At 43.1% G+C, this 21,422-nt stretch overlaps 2 protein-coding genes across 4 annotated transcripts in view; one reads left to right on the forward strand and one right to left on the reverse strand.

Annotated features, from left to right (window-relative positions):
- Window positions 1-928: 928 nt before the first annotated feature.
- LOC115008840 (protein FAM72A) lies at window positions 929-5,362 on the reverse strand. The gene is made up of 4 exons (XM_029432686.1): window positions 4,802-5,362; window positions 4,488-4,565; window positions 3,580-3,704; window positions 929-3,481 (listed from the first exon to the last, which is right to left on the reverse strand). Exons 1-4 carry the CDS (start codon window positions 4,951-4,953, stop codon window positions 3,387-3,389), a joined length of 450 nt encoding a protein of 149 aa, XP_029288546.1. The 5' UTR covers window positions 4,954-5,362; the 3' UTR covers window positions 929-3,386.
- An 844-nt stretch (window positions 5,363-6,206) lies between these two features.
- srgap2 (SLIT-ROBO Rho GTPase activating protein 2) overlaps window positions 6,207-21,422 on the forward strand; it is a 50,406-nt gene continuing 35,190 nt past the window's right edge. Inside the window, exon 1 of one of the 3 annotated variants that reach the window (XM_029431413.1) lies at window positions 6,207-6,798. In XM_029431413.1, the coding sequence (XP_029287273.1) occupies window positions 6,732-6,798 (67 nt within the window). In that variant the 5' untranslated portion in view covers window positions 6,207-6,731. The remainder of the gene's footprint in view (window positions 6,799-21,422) is intronic. The other 2 variants (XM_029431412.1, XM_029431411.1) reach the window with 2 other exon arrangements.

Here is a 21,422-nt window from a genome sequence, read left to right on the forward strand (position 1 = left end):
AAAATGAACAAACTCAGATCCTTACTCAGCTTTTCTTAGTGCACATGTGGAAACTCACCACCTAAAAATGCACAGAATTACAGATCAGGAAATCTGAAATCACAGATTGCAGGTGAAAGACAAAGCGCCCCCCCCCCCTTCTCTAACCTGTGTGTAAGAGTAGGAGGACTCATAAATGTTCAGCTAAAATGTTTCCTCAGTGTAAAAGCTGTTGATGAATATTATAAATCTGCATAGTGCATGAGTGAAAAGACCCCATTCTGATGCACTGACTGAATTCACAGGTCAGAGAGAACTGTAGGCTGCTTGTGCTGACGGGAGCGGTTTAGCGGTTAAAATTATATTAATGATTTACCAAACACACACCCATATACAACACAGACACATGGGCTGGATAGTGCAGGTCGTAACATCAAGACAACCACCTGGTTTTTGTTGGTAACAGAGAACAGAAAGTAATACGGGCTCAAAACATAATTAGCAGGAGGATTATCCAGTTTCATGTGTTAAATGTTTAGTCAACCTTGTGTGCTGACTCGAGTGAATACTGTATATTTCAAGCAGCATAATGAGACTTGTGGAAGTTTTCTCATTCATTCTATGGATAGAGGGTGACATATGCTGTGGAAGCTTTGCACCTCTATTCATTCGGTTTAAACTCAGTACTTCTGCACAGTTGCAGATAAAATTTAGGCTTCACTAATTAGTATTATACTATTTTTAGAATTAGATTTTAGAGTTCTCTTAGTCACAGAACAGTATCTTGTGTAAACCAGTGTGATTAGCAGTACATTAAAAAATGTATAGTATGTGTCAGTATATGAGTGTATGGGAAGAACTTTTCTGTTGAGCACAGGATAAGCACCATATATGGGCGTAGAAGCTAATGTGGATCTAAAGAAGAAAAAGAACTACAGGGCATTTAAGATATTTTGAAAAAAAAAAAAAAGTTTATTAATTTACAAGCATACAAAACAACAAATCATTTTTTTCAAACTACCAAAGCAGTTTCAGTGCAATTCCAAAATATACCTTTTCAGCAGGTCATGTTAATAAAAGTTATTCACGTCAGAAACAGCCATTTAAATAAATGTGTTTATGATTATCATGACAATTGTCCTAGCCAGAGGAAGCTCGCAGGTGATACCTTCTCGAGGTAAAACTGTACACATCCAATCTTTAATATACAAATCAAAGCACTACACCACAAATGAAATATTAAATACCTGAACAAAAAAAAGCATAAGTACTGTAGCACAATACAAACCAATGCATTTGTAAAAAAAAAAGGAAGTATGTGGTTATAGATATTTGGTTTTGTGGATTTAATAAATACCCAGCTGCTTAACTGTATCCTATCAGTTTACCACATAAACAGTATTTGGTGTGCAAGTGTATCAGACCGTCAGTTATGACTTTATGGTGAAGGACGTGAAAATCGGGACATTATTTTCCTACTCTGTATTTTACTAAACTAAAGGCTATAGCATAGATAAACACAGAGGTCGATTAAAGTTAAAAAATACCCACTTCCTTTATCCTTTTCCTTCAGGTAAGAAGGGAAATTATATGTTTACCAACAATGCAAGCAAATCTTATTCACTCACAGAAGGACTGTTACTTTAAGACAGGATCATAGTATCCGCAGGGCACAGCAGTGAAACAATAACAGGAGCAGAAGGATGGCACTGCCAAAAAAGGACTGACTTGAGTAAAGTCGCTTGTGACTGGAGGATGTTGAACCTTGTGACAGGCACAACAGGCTGAGTTGGTGATGACCAACTAACAAACAGCATCCACCTCGAGTCCACAGCTTAACTAAGGTTCATTGTCAGCAATCACAGCATCAGTAAGGCCAATAGAATATTGAGGGTTAAGAGTTTTATGGTCAGCTCCACTGATTTCAGCTGAACATCACAACAGATTACTTAAAATGTTCAAATGCCATTCAATAACATGGCCTAAAATGACAAAACTATCTTTTTTTTGTTTTTTGGGGTAGCCGGTCCATAAGTTCAATACTGACATGTTCCGTGATTCTTTGGAGTTTACTTTTTCTTCTTTGCAGGTGCTACAATTATGCTGCTACATGAAACTGAACAGTAATGTAACAAAAACAGAGCGTGGACACAGAAATCCATTCAGCACTCATGTTTTCATAATTTTGCTTAATGATCCACATCGATGCAAAAGTGCACCTTTGTTAGCTCCCCTTCTAACTTTCCTATATCATCAATCTGGGAATGTATTACTTGATTGGAGCTCTTACCAAGAAACTAAACGTTCAGATTCAGCTGCTCCAGGCCTTTGTGGAAGCACACCCTATGCATAAGTTAGTATGTTAGTATCAGATACTGCTACAGTCATATTCATACTGCTGCCATCAAGTGTGTAACAAACACTGTATAAGCATATCAAAGTGTATCACTGATGGAACATCAGATCGTCAAAATTAAATCAAATAACAATAATAAATATATTTATTTATATTATTCAATCATTGTGCTATTTCTCCAATACCAAAGGATTCAAAAAGCACTCCAGCTTTCAGTCAGCACCCAGCCACACAGAGAGAATATAAGCCTTTAAGACATAAGTTTTTGCTTATTACAGCATATTCAATGTACAGATTATTACTGCCATTAAAATGAAGGTAAGCATTTTGTGGTCATCTTATCTAAAAATTGGACTGAACTTTAACAGCGGTAAAAAAAGAAAAGAAAAGCACAGCATTCGCTGATAAGCTCCATGGACTTATCATACCACACCCCCAACTTCTCATGAGGCCGATCAAAAGCATGAGCTCCGTGAGGAAAAGTAGAATGCACTAGATTAAGGAGTCTAGTTGTTTGTTGTTGTTTTCGGTCTACTTCAGCCACGTGTTTTACAGTAGCCCATGCAAATATACAAAGAAGAGAAAAAGAGAGTAAAGAATATGTGCAACATTTTGTGCGTCTGTGCTTTTGACGGTGGAAAGTGATGGGGAAAGGAATGGTCACAGGTTAAAGTGTAATTCAACACTAAATGACATTGGGCCGAGAAACGTGTGCCGCACTGTTCTCTGTGGGTTCTGACTTTGGAGCATGTTGTGTTTCTGGCCACATCCCGATCAGTGAGGTCACAGCAGGTGTTCTCCATCCGCGGTCATAGGCAAAACACCTGCTGTGACCTCACTGATCGGGGTGTGGGCAGAGGTGCACTATGGTTTCAGCTTTCAACCCATGCTGAGCAGCACAAACAGCACTTTTCTGCCCGATTTGTTTCATTATTAAAATGCCCCTTTAAAACGTCTCTTTTCTGTCTCATCTTAAGCATGGTTTAATCACTCTTCCAGCTCCACCTCAAATGTTGGCGTTCCAGGTCTCTCGCATTGTCCGTTTCCCTCTCTACCTAATACACTCCTCCTCTGATGGGCTTTCTGACTCTTCGTTGTCGCTCTCATCCAGTTCAGGAAGATCTCCCCACAGGAGCAGATTTAGACCTGCAGAAACATTGGAGGGTGACAAAGGCTTATGACACACATTGAACAGAGCGAACCTGCGAATAACTCCAGTTTTATCAAGTGGAGCTTGTACTAACCGGTCACATCTAGTCTGTTGAGAGTAGATACGGCATCGCTGTTGAACATCCAGAAATGGCCGTTGTTACAGGAGAGCAGGCAGGGTTTACAGGGTGCCACAACATGATAGCCCACAACATTACCACTGGGAGAGGGAGGGAGAGAGAATAAAGAAGAAACGTGTGTCAGCGCTTTACTGGGGGCACTTCTGAAAAGTGCTAACTCCACTAGCGGTGTCTATTATCTAACAGATGTTTGTTTTTGCCCTGTGTACAACAACAACAAAAGGCCTGGCAATACAAAAGAGGCTTCATAAAACCTCACTGTAGCACTAAACTGTCCTTTTAGGTCAATATCAGAAATAAATGCCAAATGGCAGAATTTCATTTTAATTACAGGTGCATAAAGCTGAAATCTGAAGTCTGTTTACTTCACAAATCAAAGAAACTGATAGGATTGTAAATGTAACAGTTGTTCTGTCATCATTAAAAGAAACGTAATGGGCAACCATTTTGATAATTGATTAATTAATTGTTTGAGACACAAGTAGAAAAAACAAATATTCTGTTTTCAGGTTCTGAAATATGATCATTTGCTGCCTTTCTCCGTTTCATATCATTGTAAATTGAATATCTTTGGTTTTAGACTGCTGCCCGGATAAGACAATACATAAGAAGAGTTCACATTTGGCTCTTGGAAATGGCAATGGACATGTTTCACCATTTTCTGAGGTTTAATGCACCAACTCATTAATCAAGAAGATGATCACCATGTAAATAGACAATGGAAACAATCAGTAGTAGCAGCCTTACATGTGAAAACCAGCTACATGGGTAGGACTTGTTTGCTGAGCTTCTTATCAACATTTCACATTAGCAGATGGTTTTCCTAAAGTAAACACTGTAGGTTATAGAAGAGCTTTACATACCACTTGAGACATGCGATGTCTCTCAGTTTGCATTTGCAGCTTTCAGTAGAGTAGCAGCTGGCCACAAAGTCAACAGTTCTTGGGAAGAGAGAGGGGGGGGGGGGACGTGTAATGAGAAACAAACATCAATTCACATGTTCATGCAACAATGTTATTGCAAATCATAGTGTGGGTGCCAATATGGTGTCCCTATTCCCAGCAAATGATCAGTTTGATATCTGTTAGCTACGGTTTGTTTCAATAAACGTTACATCTTGCAACAACAGCAGACATAAACAAAGGTTGGCAGCATTGCTAACTAGATTAGCACTTACCTATTGGGAGGTATATCAGTCGAAAAAAGCTCAACCTCAGTGTCTGCAAGAAGCACTGCTTTCATGCCTCTCGTGCAAAGCCGACTGTCACAAAAGATGCAGTTCACCTGTGTCACACACTTGTTTTTGAAATTAGCGTTGGATGTAGACATTGTTGTCCTGCCAAAATGGACGAACTCTCGCTCTTTCTGCCGCCAGACAGCAAATGCAGTCGAAAAACAAGAACCGGGGACTGCTGTTCACTCACAATCCGTTGAATTCGGGTAATAATACTCGATTTGACGTTAACTTCGCAAGCGTTAACGCTAGCACTAACGTCCTTGTGCAAACGTTAGCCTTTTCCTAACAAGAAAAAGGAAGGCAGCTAACGTCAGCTTGGTGAGCAAACGCAAGGGAAAATATCGATTTCAACGAAACGATTTTTATATAAAACAAAATGGTTAGCTGTATTATTGATAAATACACGATATCGGCAAATAACTAGCCTGTTTTACACGACTGGTACAGCATCCATTCGGATGTAGTTAACAGCTAACTAAATAGCTGTCAGCTTTGTTTACAACTTCCTGGTATTTAAAAGCACTTCCTGAAACTATCTTTAAAAGACCCTACATCTGGCTCAGATTGGATGCACTCCATAGTAACCGACGCCATTGGCCACCTTCATTACAAAATCTGAACGTCATTGGTTAGAAATTAGAGTTGAAACGCCCACTTTCAAAAATTATGAAAGCCGATTGGTGAGCTTGCATGTCATTCAAATTATGTTTCACCAATCGTGGTGTGGGAAGTATTACTCTTGTCCTATAAAATTAGGCGGGGCAGTATCGTTTATTCGACGTAAAATAAAGTTGATGCGCTTACTTTGAGGAGGAGGGTTGCTTATTAAATAGACAGCTCAAATGACACAGTTTTATGTTAGAAATGGTTGCCATCGAAGTACAAGTCAAGGCTAATGCATTTCCATTATGTCGAACAATATCCTAAGTGGCCATAGATAGCCGCCAGAGTTATACAATTGCTTGCTAACAAGCTAAATACTTTTATGGGGCTAACATCAGCTAGCTACAGATCATTTGCCGTTTTGTTTACTAAATACTAATTTATAGAGTCATTTAAATTCAGCATTAGGACATATGTAAGACACCCTGTCTCCTATCACCGGCCATATCGTTACTGAAAGGATATATAAAGTGGCTATTAAACCCACTTTTGCTCACTTTACCCACCCTGGAAAAAATGATCCTCACATTGCAACTGGCCGATCATCCTAAATATTGCTTTTGTTTAAATCTATCTAACCTCTGGTTAAACAAGACATCCCTTTGCTACATGCAGTGAAGGGATTGCCTGCAACACATGTGGTTTAGTACCCGAATGAATACTATCCATGTGTGCATCCATGCCTGTCCTGCGCACTGGGGCCGACCATCCAGCCCCTCCATCTCCACTCGGTTCCTCCTCTCTCTCACTTCAGGAGGGGGAAGAGGAGAGCAGTTTAGTTTAGACAGGCGGACGGGCAGCTGCGTGACCGATACACGCTCAAATATATAAAACAAACTTTTCGAAGTACTGACTGACAAGCTATCACTGTTTGCTTTTCAAGAAGGGAATGCATCTCTTTTCACTGGAAGTTGTTTGCACCATAACCGGTTTTGAGGAGGCGGCGAGGCGCGGCGGCGGATGGGAACATACAGCAGCAGCAGCAGCAGCGCCAAACTCACAATGCGCCGGGAGTGAACAGAGGCAGGGAGACAATACAGATCCGCGGGCACACTGAGGAGCTGCAATCTCTCATCTGGGCTCTGTTTTTCCTCTCAAAACCTCTTCCAGATTGGCATCTCCCCCGTTTACGACTTCTTTTTTTTGACTGATTAAGACAAAATTGACTTCGCTACGAGGGCAAGTGGTTTGATCTCCAAACTCAGCCATGACGTCTCCGGCGAAATTCCGAAAGGAAAAGGAGATAGTGGCCGAATATGAAACTCAAGTTAAAGGTAAAACTTTTAAAACGCTACCCACATGGTAGTATTTATCACAAGCTTAAGCAATGTGCCTTTTTAAATCTGTGTTTCTCATGACTTGGCTGATTGCATAGTTTTCTGTACCCTCACCTCTCCTATCAGACGTAAAGGGTACGCTTGCCTTTTGTATTTCACCAATAATTTAAGAAGGCTAATGACAATATGTGGACGTGGAAGATGAATAATATAGCAACAATTGCAACCATAACTAGACATCATGATCAGCGTGTTTTCAAGCGTGTGATCGCTCGCCTCCAACGCAGCACACAGATGGCCAACAAAGACAGGAAAGAAACCCCGCTCAGAAATCAGTGTCGTTGTCCAGATGTGGTCTCTATGTGGTCTCTAAAGAAAAGCGTATGTGAAGGTGGTGTGTGTGTGTGTGTGTGTATGTATATACATATGTGTGTATGTGCGTTGTGCAGACTACCCAGAGGTCTGGGGTTTCGACATGGAACAAGGCAGGGCGTTTTCTCTCCCCTCTGTCTCCTGCGTGTCTTTGGTGCTGGTGTGAACCGCCGTCCGTTTATGCTACGTGCGTGCGTGCGTGCGCGCGCGTGTGTGGCTTTTAACGCATATTGCAATTACATTATCCATTTGTGCTAAGGCTTGTCCATTGATCACAGTTCATTTGTGTCGCCCCTGCCCACGACCAAAGACACGAGAGAACAGCAGCAGGGGTGGGAGAGCAGAGAGTAGTGGCTAGAGAGGGGCGTTCAGATGTTAACTGTTTACTGGTCGGGTCGATTAGTGTGTATGTGTGTGATGTTTCTGTCATCTGGCAAGCACACTGTATTCGGCTGGGCAGTGCCAGTCAGAGCTTCAGTGATAGCTTATCAGATCCAGTTTAGGTTAGTGGTGGGGAGTAGAGGGACAGCACCGAGGTGGCAGGAAGGGGAGGGATGTGGAGGAGAGAGAGGACAGGATATTGTTCTCCTCATGGACAGCATGTTTCCACTGCTGCTGCAGTGCAAGATTACTAGATAAAATGGGTTTCCTCATCACACCCTTCTCATGTTCTTTTAAGAACACGTGTCCTCATCACAACCTTCTTATGTTCTTTTAGGAACACGTGTCCTCTTCAAAGCCTTGTTTTCAAAATGGTCACCTTGTAGCCCTCCTATTCTTCTGTAGAGCTGCTGCCACCTGCAACTTTGTAGGATTGAACAGACAGTAAGCGACAAACGAAGAGTTTTTGGAGCGTGTTATCACAAATTGCTATGTTGAGAAACTGGAATAGTTGGTGCTGATATACAGATGGGTGACACATTTAAAGGAAACCAACATAAAGTGTCTTAGTGAAGTGTGGAGCAAAGCGCTTCTGGAGATAAACGCCATTCTTCCAAAAATACTTATGGGGTGTGAAATTTGCCGAGATCCAATGAGTGCAAAAGCCACAACATATGCTTTAGGTCAATTTTATACCTATCAAACCCTCCAATGATCCCAGTGTGCCCTGTGTGACATCGGAAATAGTTTTGTTTCACCACTCCATTCAAGTTCCTTTAATTTGTCACTTGTCTACACAAAATTAATGAAACAAAGCATCTGCACGCTCAAATCTGTGCAAAAATCTTTTTAATAAGCAAGCCTTCGACGAGAACGAGAACAAATCTAAGAGGTTTGATTTTGTCCCATATTCTAAACCTGTCAGTTAAACTAATGAACAGATTAATCCAGGGTAACTCCGTGTTAACCACTTCTTATTAGCCACTTCCTCTTGTTTACCTGCCTATCTGCAGACTTCTTTAGCTGTCACCGCAGTGACATTTGCGCTGTTGTCCCAATGTCCCGGTAGGCCGCTGTTTATGCTTGGCAGCCTGTGTAAAGGCCTTCTGTCCGTGCTGCATTGTGAGGCCTGTCTGCTGTGTTTGTCAGCTTGTGGACTTAATGTTTGTCCATCGACCCTCTGCATCGATTCCCCCTGTCAGTTACTTCACTGCTCCCTAGCAAACAGCTGTGTTGAGCTACCTCACTCTGTCCAGCACAAGTTTTTCCACATAGTGTGTGTGTGTGTGTGTGTGTGTGTGTGTGTGTGTGTGTGTGTGTCCATCTGTAGAGGCATCTCCAGGTGCTGTGTCTGCTGTGACATCCCCAGCCTTCTATGGGAGACGCAGACAGTGTGTCATTACCCTGCACTCTGCTGTTAGATATTCTCTAATGGAGGGTATCAAGCAGCAATACATAAACCTCATACACGTCACATCCCTGTATTTGCAAACACATGTCTGTCTTGTTTCCCAGATCTTTAATAGGTCAACTATTGCAGCTGAGGAATCAAACCTTTATGGCAACATGAATAGTCTTTCTCACTCTGCAGCCATACACTGCAGCATCATGGGGGGGGAAATAAATGTAAATCATCCCATGGCTTACATTCATACATCTCTGCAGCAGGAGAGGAAGATGCATGATGCACATGCTAACATGATTAACACACAAGGCTTGACAGAATAACTCAAGCACATGATGAATGAATATTAACTCCCATACTTTAGCATTGTGTTTGGCTGATGCAGTTCCAGTTGGGCCATTGATTGAACACTGGTGCTTTGCTGTCATACTCTACTATAGCACCATCGTACTACATGCGTTGTTAGATATGTACTCTCATACGCAACATGACATTCATGTTACACACACTCAGGAATTTGAGTGACATTCCTGAGATGATTTGGCGTCTTATAATGGATCTAACCCTCATATTGCTTTTTAGTTCTTCACCTGTTTTTCATGATGCGTCTCTGTTATATGTCTACCCTTTTTGTACCTTTTTGTTTTTCTTATAAAGGAAAGAATGTGTTGTGAAATAATCACCTAAAGTAGGTGGATGTCACTGTTGTCTCACTTGTAGACATTTGAGCTGAAGAATGTTGCACACAAGCACATCAACGCTTGAATACCACCATCCTTTTCTCATCCTGTGTTATTTCACACAGGCAGAGTGCTGATACTCTAATAAGGGATTCTGGCTGATGCAAGGAATGTTCCTACTGCTCGGGCAGAGTGTGTGTGTGTGGGTGTGGGTGTGTGTGTGGGAGAGAGAGAGACAGACAGACTGACTGAGATGCAGAAAAAGTAAGCGGGAACGTGAAAGGGGAAATACAGCTAGAGAAAGTGAGTGAGACACATTTAAAGCGGGATAGGAATGTTCTAACACAGATGAAAACGGTTATACACAGCGGTGAAACGGAGTTAAGGAATGAGCTTATCACCTACCACTCGTAGTTCACAGAGCACTTATTCCCAATTGAATCCAGAAAGCTCCTTTTGCTTTTAACAAAGACTCTGAGGTCTGTCACTATTACAGGCTGCAGCACATTCATCCAGTCAGTGCACATCAACCAGCTATCCCCATGCCTCGTTTACCAGTCAGCAGGAGCGCCAGCACGTTTAAAAGGAAATCTTTAAATCAGGCAATGGGAAACATTTTAGAGGAATATTAGGGAGTGCTGAGTCTTTAAAAACATTTGACAGATGTTTCATTTTTCAAGTACATTTTGGCTCGGCGCTTCAGCATCTGTCAGAGTTTCACACATCTGGGAATGTTCATAAGTGGCTGCCTTTGCAAATAACTACCACCGCTGCTGCTGATAAAATGTATTGTTGTTGTTGGTGTTTTTTTTGGGGGAAATACAGAGAGGTTTGTATGACCAGCTAATCTGATGATGTGCTGAATAACTTTTTATTGGTGTTTTATACTGAATACTCGAACACAAAGAGGTATTCACAGGCTCTATCTCCAAACAGATGTAGGCTAATATTATTTTCCAGACTGGCTAGTAAACTCATTCAAGCTCTGCAGATGTGACGTTGGACGAGTGTATCTGCCTACGTGTACATTACTAAGCTGCCTGTTTACAAGGCAGCCAGAGAAACATATGATTTAGGATAAATGGCTGCTTTCACTAGCACACAATAGGAAAGGTTGTGACATAGCAAGAGGTTTGTCTGCAGGCAGGATTGTGGGTCTGTGTGTGAATGTGAGCCTCTGTGCCTGGGCTGAATATTTCTGTGTGTGTGTGTGTGTGTGTGTTGTGTGTGTGTGTGTGTGTGTGTGTGTGTGTGTGTGTGTGTGTGTGTGTGTGTGTGTGTGTGTGTGTGTGTGTGTGTGTGTGTGTGTGTGTGTGTGTGTGTGTGTGTGTGTGTGTGTGTGTGTGTGTGTGTGGTGGTTGATTGATGAGAAACAGGGATAGTGCAGAGGGGTCCTCTGACATACATTTCAGGGAGGTTCTGTGTCCCATTTATTAACTATGAAACCGTAAGAGGCAGAACGAATGGTGACCAAGCAGGGAATCACGATTGCCATTGTAACATTGACAAACATCACATATGGGTGGAAGGATGTGACGAGACATCTTTAAGCTAATCAATTAGTGGTTGTTTTAGGGTTTTGTGTGTATGTTTTTCTTAACAACCCATTGTCAATTAGGGATGTATTGAGTGAGTCCAGTGGTGCACTTACCAACCGCAAGTCAATCACAGGAATGTGTGTGTGTGTGTGTGTGTGTGTGGAGAAATGTAAAGGAGGAGGAGGAGGGGGGGGTTCTTGGATCTGTATGTTTGTATTGATGTGAGCTGAATAAAAAAAAAAGCTTACAGAGCTTAAAATAATCAGACAGGAAGGATGTTTGTGTGAAACTGAGGTTCAGGATTAAGGCCCGTACACAGACGGCTCGTACAGGGAGTGTGTGTGTGTGTGTGTGTGTGTGTGTGTGTGTGTGTGTGTGTGTGTGTGTGTGTGTGTGTGTGTGTGTGTGTGTGTGTGTGTGTGTGTGTGTGTGTGTGTGTGTGTGTGTGTGTGTGAAGCTTCCTGTTTGGGCCCACGGCTTTGTGTCTGGGCAGGGGAATCAACTGCATTTCACATAACACACACACACTCACACACTCAATGCTACTGTGCTCGGTGTGTGAGGATTTATAACTCCGCAGTCAGCACACGTGCCTCTCAGAATAGAAAGGAACTGAGAAATAAAGGTAGTTAAAAAAAATATAAGTAAAAATCTTCTATTCCCTTTGATATGTCACGATAGAACAATGTGTTCCACACCAGATGTCTTAACGTCGTTTCAGTGTGTGTCTGCACAGTAGCGGCCCCCTTGTGCTGTGACACGACGCGGCTGAAAACACTCATTGATTTTCTGTTCCTTTCTACCTAGCTCCTTCCTCATTCTTCAGGATTCAATATGACAATTTACTACCGGGCTGCTGCGCCACCTGCGAGAAAACACAGCGTTAAATTTTATCAAAGTGCTGAGTTGGCCTCCATCAGTTCACACGCACACATAAACAGAGAGTGTTATTGGATTGAGATGTCTAAACCATTCCTGCCTACCCTCCTACATTCTACAGGCGATAGCTGAGCGATAAAAGAGAGGAATGTTCATGACAGCTGAACCTGTGCAGGTGTACAACAACACACACTGGGTGTCAGATCTAAGACTAACAGCTCATCGATGTTGGTGATGGAGAGATAAAGGAATAAATTGAGAGAATGAATGATAAATAGGCCGTCGGTGAAGCCAAGTGGGTAAGATCAGAGTTCAGCTGCTGTTCATTGGTGCCAGATGTTCCAGATGCTCTGATTGGGCAACAGATGCTCCGTCTGCTCTGGTTGGCTAATCCCAATGCCCCTCTTACGTGTGTGTGTGTGTGTGTGTGTGTGTGTGTGTGTGTGTGTGTGTGTGTGTGTGTGTGTGTGTGTGTGTGTGTGTGTGTGTGTGTGTGTGTGTGTGTGTGTGTGTGTGTGTGTGTGTGTGTGTGTGTGTGTGTGTGTGTGTGTGTGTGTGTGTGTGTGTGTGTGTGTGTGTGTGTGTGTGTGTGTGTGTGTGTGTGTCTTCTATCGTCTTTTAAATGGTTGCAACTAATCCATTTTTATTATCTTATAAATCGTTGTTTATTTGTTTCTGATCAGGTGATTATTTGGTTTAGAAAATTTCAAAAAATAGTCTGAAAATATTCCAATAGTAAAATGCTCAGAAGCTTTCCAGAGCCCAAGTTGACACATTTAAAAACAAAGATATTCAAGAAGAAAATAATCACCATTATATAAGCTGGAACCAGCGAATTTGGGGCTTTTAACAAAAAAAATTGCCAATTAATAATCAAATTGTTTCAGATCTAAAGTGTATATATATATGGCCACGTTGCCCAAGCCTGTGTGTGTGTGTGTGTGACCTGAATCAATAGTTGATATAGGGGCCTTGACCCCTGTTAGGGTGCCTCCATTCAAATTTCACTTTCTTTACACACACACACACACACACGGCAACAGCAGAGCAACCGGGGAGAGCGTGTAAAAATGTAAAAAGCAGAGCAGTGCTCTGGCCTACCCCCTCACTCACACTCACACACTCTGTCTGTCAATCCCAAACTCCCTCAACCTCCTTTTTCAATCTTTTTCTCTCTGTCAGCCAATGAACAATCGGACCATTGTGAAAAGAACTCAAACTCTCTGTTTAGCTCACTCCTTCTTTTTCCCCCTCTCTTTTTCTGTCTCACTCTTTTCCTCTCATGATGTTTGTCAGTTGTGATGAAATGTGACACACACACTTTGACACGCCTCCCATGGCAGCTTAAAGCAATAATCATCACTTTATGATTTCAGCATATGTGACACACACGCATTGTGCGTCCTTGCATGAGCTTCTGCACCGGACACTGACTCACAACCAGCTCGGATTGAGAGGATGTCTGTGTGTGTGTGTGTGTGTGTGTGTGTGTGTGTTGGTGAGAACACGTTAAAGAACAGAGGGATCTATATATAAAGCTGAGCAGGGCAGAGACGAAGCCCACTCATATCCTCTGTAAAACAATCAATAGGAGAACAGACACCCAGCTGTAAATAAATAGGAGGGAGGCAGAAAGAAGGGGAAGGAGAGAAAACACAACAGTAGAAAGGTTGGATAATGCTCCCAGGGGACGCCAGAGGAAACAGGTTGTGTTTGGTTTGAACAGCCCTCATACGTGGCCAGAGAGCAGGAGAAGAAAAAGCCAGGAGCCTGACCAAGGAGGGAAAAGGGAGGAAAGGGGGGAGAGAGAGGAAAGGAGGAGGGATCAGGGAAATGTGCAAGAGAAGGGCCTGAATAGAATTTTTGAGGTGTAATAAAGGAGGGAGATTCTACGATGCTGTACGAGCCATCTGCTAAATTCAATATGTGTGTGAGTACAGTATGCACTTGTATTTTTTATTTTTTTTACTCCCCATCCCTGTCTCTCTCTCCTTCCCCCCCCCCCCCCCCTCCATCAGCAGCTTCTCTCTGCACGTAGGCAGAGTTGGTTGCTAGGGTTACTGAATTGCCCCCATTTTTCTGGGTTTGTGAGGAGCAGAGGGAAAATGAGAAAGAATAATGTAGATTTGTCTCCCCTGTAGGGTCTGGCTAATCAGGTTACACACATACACACACACTTTGATTTTGAATCATGGTCTTTTTTTGGCTTTCTTGCTTTTGCATCGCTGTCCCTTTTTTATTTGCTCTCCTCCGCCTCCTTCATTCCTTCTTTTCATCAATTTCTTTCCATGGTGTCAGTGCTGTTTCCTCATCTCCCTCATGCTTTGGGGTCTCTATGAGAGGAAGGGAAGTTTGATTAAAGGAAATCCTGAATTGTTTTTGTTGTTTCTTGAAAATGATTTGGCTTTTAACGGATGTTTTAAGCTTGATATTAATGAAAGCCTGAGGTTGCATCTTACATTTGCCTCAACATCAAACACTGTAACTACTAAGTGCCAAGAGAGAGTGGGTTTGGTGCTGGTATCAAAGAGAGAATTTCACTATTTTGTGACTTGTTTATATATATATGTGTGTGTGTGTAATCGCTGCACGCTGGTACTCTCCATTTGGGTTCACACCTCTGCTAATGCCGTTTTAATGAAGCCATTCATCACTTCTCAGCTGAATGTGCATCGCTTACACACACGCACACACACACAGCCTCTCGCTCTACTCTTTTCTTCTGAGTGAGGACACCGTGTTCTTCCCCCTGGTTGCTATGTGGATGCACCAGTTTTTTTTTTTAGAGTTGTTCCCAGCATCAAAGCTGCTCCGGTGGAGATTTCTCCCATTTTCTCACCCGGTGTTTGTTGCTGCACATACGCAGGCTTATAGAGAGGCTTGTTTAAAGTGCTGAGTCCTAGCTTTACTTTAAACCTACTTTTGAATGTGGTAATACTGTAGTTTTCTTTCACACACACACACACACACACACACACACACACACACACACACACACACACACACACACACACACACTAGCTGTATTAGAGCATCATTTGCTCTCTGATCTTTAAAACAGGGAGAGTCAGCCTTTCTTTCCCTGCTTCAGGCCCCCTCACTTCACACTCAAACCAGATGCACCTCCACACACATCACTTAACAGCGTGGCGGTGTGTGCACTGATAATTTGTTGACCTTAGCTGGAGGTTACATTGAGGTCACCGTTATGTAGCAGCAGGAAGTAGAAGTAGACATCAGACTTCCTCTTGTCGTCTTGCTTCTTTTCACTCATCCATGCGGGACAACTCGTGATGGGAGGCCCCCGCTGTGTATAAACAAAAAAACAGTGCTGCATGTGTGCAGACTCACGCAGTTAAAAGACAATAAAGGCTGAATGTCACACATGCTACCTGACACAGTGACATGAGTTAAACCTGGTCAGTGGTCGATCCGAACAGGTTTTAGACCGTCTGTAACTATACAACAATCCAGCCTAAAGTGAACACGAGTCCGGTACTGTCTAGTTTGGTAAACCGGTGAAACACACACAATGACCATTCGTATATCAATTACTGACTCCGTGTTACTTTGATATCTTAAAGAAAACTTGGAGAAAAGTCCTGATGAATTGATGTAAATGAGTGATTAACAATAGTAAAGCTATATCATAACATCCCTTTACAAACTCTCATACAACTCGTGCAGCGTAATCCAAGTCGTATGCTCACTACTTCCTAAACAAATGCGTTTCGCTACAAAGTTACTATTTAAAACACTTAACAATATAAACAGTCTCGTTCATTGGCCAGGAGCTCTGCTGTCGCTTCACGGGATGTGAACGGTGCGGAGCATATTGGACATGTGGGATTTCTTAGCAAAAGTGCATGTGTAGGAAGTAGTGAGCATGCCACTGGATAAATGGGACTTTGATTATACTGCACGAGTAGCGTGAGAGTTTGTAAACGGATGATTCTATATAGTTTTGCTGTTGTTAAATGTGGCCCCCATTAAGAATCTTCTGTGTTTGGATTCTTCGTTCACCATTGAGGATGTATTCAAGAGTTTGAGGTAAAGCGGGGTGAGTAATTGATATACAAATGGTCATTTTGGGGGTGAAGTATTCCCCCCCCCCCCCATTTTTTGACATTTAAACGACTGCTCTAAACGGAACAGGAGGTAGAAACAGTCAGAAAAACGAGAGGCCGCGTGGGAGTTTGTAGACAGAACTGAAACTAAACCATATCTTTATTGGGTAATATTTAAATATATGTATATAATTGGTGTAAGCAACCACATTTGCAGATATGAGTTACTGTGAGTGGTGACAACTAGAAGGCAACACGTGATAGCAGTTTCTAAATGAGGTCAAACATGAGTTAAAGGCCCATTCAGAGGACGTGTATCATGTTTACGCTCCACACTCATAACAGTACATGATGATGATGATGATGATGTGTGTGTGTGTGTGTGTGTGTGTGTGTGTGTGTGTGTGTGTGTGTGTGTGTGTGTGTGTGTGTGTGTGTGTGTGTGTGTGTGTGTGTGTGTGTGTGTGTGTGTGTGTGTGTGTGTGTGTGTGTGTGTGTGTGTGTGTGTGTGTGTGTGAGAGACACTAACATTTCAGTGCTGGGGCTATGCCTGGTGTGGATGAGCCCATCCTGAAAATGTGTTTTACCTGCCCCACAAAATGTGCTTGCGCTGTTTAGAGGCAGCAGCACATACCTCAGGCCTGATATTTATCTCACTGGTTTTCAGGCGCCTGTCAGGAGACTCTTTCTCCTGTTCTGCCTCTCACTGAGCGTGGCCAGGGGGCAACGATGTGTGTGAGAAACATGCTGATATGTGCGCTTCACTCATGCATGTTTAAGCGTGTCCCGAGGCTGTGGAATATTGTGTACTGTCGAAAGTCTCCGAACCTGTCATGTACAAACCCAAGAGATGGAGTGTTTGGATCTTTGCTTTGCTACTGCTGCATGATGCGCTTTACCCAACCATCAATTGAGCTCGACTGGCAATTGTTTCATATTAGGTCTGTGATCAGGTCGATGCAGTGATCCACTTTTTTTCAGGCGGTGTTGACAGCCGGTAGGTTGGAGGGAGCTGGCATCATAGAACATATTGAGATCCGACCTCAGACGATGAGCCCCATGCAGTCAGAACATACGCAGTTTGCAATGTGTCAAATGTTTGGAGAGGCACTGCTTACAAGCTGCAGTGATGCAAGAGTCAGGATGGTGTTGCGAGAATCCCACAAAACAGAATTGAGTGGTAAAAATGGTAATAGTCAAAGTATTTTAATTGAGCAAGACTTACAGAGCACTTAATGGATGGCAACCCAGCAGCATTCCATCATCGCTGACGACACAGCGCAGTAATGTGTGCAGAGACATTTATTGAATAATTTGTAAATAACTGGAGCGCAAACGGCACTTAATCTTTTCACATATACAAAATGCTGCAGCGTATTGAGTTTAGGTTTGAACCTGGGTATATAGACTACTGAGGTATGAAGTTAGTTACAACATGCATTGTTAGGGGTGCATATAGTAATTATATAAGTGTTTATTTTGAACAGCTAAAGCGATGCCACTGTCATACATTGTTGTCATCATCAAAGGAGCATCAGTAGATACATTTTGATATTGGGAAGCCTACCATGCGCTATAGTGCTCCTCTATTCAGGCCTTTTATTGAAAGGGAAGTCTCTTCTATCGGTGTACCTCTTCCTGTGTGCTGCATGGTCCCACAGTAGAGTATAGACCATGTGCTGGCCTGCGCTGTGGGATACCCCTCTCAGATTACCGCCTTAGCCTCTCCCCTCACCCCTCCCTCTGCTGCCTCACATTCCGACTCAGTCCATGTGCTTCAAACAGAGTGGAAATGGGAACATCCCTCTCCATACATGCACACACACATACTCATTCCTGTTGTGCAGCGGCCCATGTAGGACAGGGGCTGGTGTGGAGCTGGTGTGGAGCTGATGGGTGCTAGATTATACACACACTCTGTCACACACTTTGTTAGGATGTAGACCTCTGCCGAGAGCTGTGCTGAACTGAGCTGGGTAAGATCAAGTGGTTTTTCTTGACAGATAATTCCTGAGGTTTGGGCTGATGGAGAGGTTGACAAAGAAGAGAAGAAGGAGGGGGAAAGAGGGGGATACCCTTTAGCACAAAGTGCCCTCCCATCAATCACTTCATTACATTTGTGGCATAGCTGCCTGACACAAGCATGTTCTGGTGCCCCCCCCCCATTACTCTGTTTTCCCAAATCTTCCCTCACCCTTTCTCGCTGCGATTTCTTTCTGTTCAGCGTCTATGACACATATGCACATACACACAGGCATTCTCTGTGTGTAAAGGTTGCAGTTGGTGTGTGGCTGAGTGTGAGTGGGGCTCTTGTCATGTGCCGATGGTATTCCCTCAGAGGAATGTGGAGGAGAGAGTTTCCCAGTCTGGAGTGGTGGATTCCCACTGCTGGATCCGAGCATGAACGCAAGCCTTTAGGAATCATTGTGGTCCCATTTGTTTTGTACCATCAGTTGTTAAAAAAAACAACAACCCACACCCATGTCAAAATCAACCGGGGTGAGTTTGCACCACCAAATACGGTGGTTGACAGTAACTGTTTTGAAGACTCTTGATGTAACGCCTGACTTCCAAACTTGGGCCCTGATTGATATGGTAACACTTAGAGTTACAGCGCAGCATTTTATTAATAAAGATGTCAGATTTCTATTGAAGATAAGTCCTTCCCCGATCACTGGGCCAAGCCAAACCAACATTGGGCAAAGAGGATTCATCCTTTCACATTGTTTTAATAAAGGTCAACAATGATGTCCGACAATGAAGCAACGATCATATGTTGTCTTTGATATCACGTAAAATGTACTTGCATTCCGCATCACGTCCAATACATGCACACGTTGTTTTCTTTGAATCCCTTGTGCGTTGGTATGAAATTTGAATCTCGGAAAGGCAGATTCCGCCAGTGACAATAGAAAATATTTACAATTACAGAATGCTATTACACGGAGTATTTATTTCCGGACAATGCTCGTCATGAACAGCATTAAAATGGTGTTTAAGCAAAATAATCATAACTTTAACACAAGAAAAGACCAAATTGATTATTTTTGCTGGACTTTCTTTCTGGGTTTGAGTATCCAACAACATGGCATTGCTTTTTTTTTGTAACTGACACTCAATTCCTGGATCTCAGAGCATCACTGAGCAGTTTGTATACTTCAAATAAATGTTGAAATAATGTTAAATATACACAAACTTGCAAAAATCCCATTGAATTCCAGCAAAACAAAGAATAACAAACTTGCAGCGATGTTTTGGCGTAACGGTCTTCTATTAAAGCTGCTATTGTATCTCTACACAGCACATTGACACTTCATGCCCATTGTTTTCCTCGTCTTTTGTTACCGATAATGGCCAGGAAGGCTTACAGTATGTGTGAGTCAGGTCCCTGGCTGTATCCCTCTCCATTGTGTCCCGCTCTTACTGCCGATGACAATGATGGCCACTGTCCTCTCAGTGAGATACATCGCTGTCATAGTGCACATTCTACATGCTCCATATGCACAGAGCACAGCTGGCCTCAGCACAGCTTCAACAGCAACAAGGCCATTTTGAATTCATGAATTATTTTGTTGTCTTTGGTACAACGGGGAGAATATGTCTGATTTTTAGGGAGGGGAGGAAGGGAGAGTCTGTGATTTTTCCCTTTTTCTGAAGAAGTGGGAGCGTAGAAAGAACAAGCTTGAGCTCTCTCCTTTTTAGTGAGTGTGTGTGTGTGAGAGAGAGAGAGAGAGAGAGAGAGGCGTGTATGCCTGATGTCTGGGAGCTGGGGAGTCAGAGCAGCAGGACTCCGCTAGATCAAACAGGCTTCCTCTGCGGATAAGAAGGAGAGCCAGCCGGGGAGAGAGAAAAACACGGGCAGGGAAGGGAAAAAGGAAAGCAAGGAGAGAGCTCTTTGTAGTCTTACAAACTAGAGAGAATTGTGAGACAATGAATGACACTAATGACTCACTTTACCTTGTGTCTGGCTCATGATGATCAGTCAGTCCACTGGGGGCAAGTTTAGAACAGGTGTGGGCCACATGTCTCCCTCAGGTCTGCTGCGACCTTTGACCTCTTCCCTCCCCTGCCAGCCACAGACACTTGATTCTTCCGTCAAGAGAGATAATCGTCGCACATATATTTGCCACAGCTCGACAACTCTGCATATGTGAGCGTGTTCGTTTGTGATGCAGAGATTACGCCGCGTGTGAAAGTGCTCCCGCTTCTCGCCCTTCAACGCCGAGGCAGCATCAATAATTCAGCAACACATTGCAAAACACAATGCTACAGACAGCGTTTGCTTTTTCTCTCCTTCCCTCCCTCTAGATTCCTCTGCATTTATCTGTCTGCTGTTAGACTGTTTTTATGCCCCCATTTTGTTTCTCTTACCCCCTCCCCCAGTCCGCTCAGATCTGCCCACTTTCCCCCATTCTCTGTCATGTTTCCACTACTCGAGCTGAGAATCTGTCAAACCTCTCACTTTTTCTTGCATTCATTAGTGTCTATTTTTTCCTTTTTTTTCCTTACTTATTTACACCTGATTAGTTTTTGTTGCCATATCAGGGACTTCATTCCTGTGTGTCCACTCCCTCTCTCCTCTTTTTTCTTTCTTTTTCAATCTTGTCAAGGCAGTTTCGAGGGGCCGGAGGGGAGCTATAGGAGGAAAGGGTGTGGCCGCCCACACTGCAGCACTCTATTGTGTTGAGTCCGACCCGTCCCCTCTCTGACACACGCATCACACACAAAATAGGACACACACGCTGTGTAGTCATCAACCCCGTGTTTGCTCTCCTCTCGGTGGAGGGGCGTATTCTCTTGGTATCAGGGCTGTCCATTCCTGTGTACAGATAGCTTTGTTTTACATCATGTGTCCGAAGCTCACAAAACGCCAGGCTCCCATGGGGTCAAAGGGCAGGAAGACTGACGGAGAAACACTTGAACAGTAGGAGTTTAAACACGGGGCCTATCAGAGTCTCCAGAAGTTTGTCTCATCCCTGACCCTCCTCAGGGAGGTCAAGGCTCGGGGGGAGCTCGAGAGCAGCAACTCTTTTATTCATTACATTACAGGTCATTTAGCAGACGCTCTTATCCAGAGCGACTTACAGTGAACTAACTACAGGATTCAGCATCTTGCTCAGGCGCATTCCGGTGGACGCTTGTTTGCTGTCATTGAGGGGTGAAGACAGGCTCTAACAATATCGACTCAATTTAGACTGTTCAAACTGACAGCACCACATCAAATAAATGCAAGAGGCTGCGTGGGTGTGGGCGTGTTGTTGCAGGTACCGATGAGAAGATGAAAAATGAACCAGGAAGT

Source organism: Cottoperca gobio, chromosome 5 (assembly GCF_900634415.1).
Source record: "Cottoperca gobio chromosome 5, fCotGob3.1, whole genome shotgun sequence".
Taxonomy (NCBI): domain Eukaryota; kingdom Metazoa; phylum Chordata; class Actinopteri; order Perciformes; family Bovichtidae; genus Cottoperca; species Cottoperca gobio.

Bases quoted from the DNA above. Each gene is read 5' to 3' on its own strand.
- LOC115008840 (XM_029432686.1), bottom strand. From the start codon at position 4,953: ATGTCTACATCCAACGCTAATTTCAAAAACAAGTGTGTGACACAGGTG. The intron at 4,566-4,801 runs GTAAGTGCTAAT...TCTCTTCCCAAG, and splicing joins ACTGATATACCTCCCAATAG to AACTGTTGACTTTGTGGCCA. The intron at 3,482-3,579 runs GTTAGTACAAGC...ATGTTTCTGCAG, and splicing joins CAACAGACTAGATGTGACCG to GTCTAAATCTGCTCCTGTGG.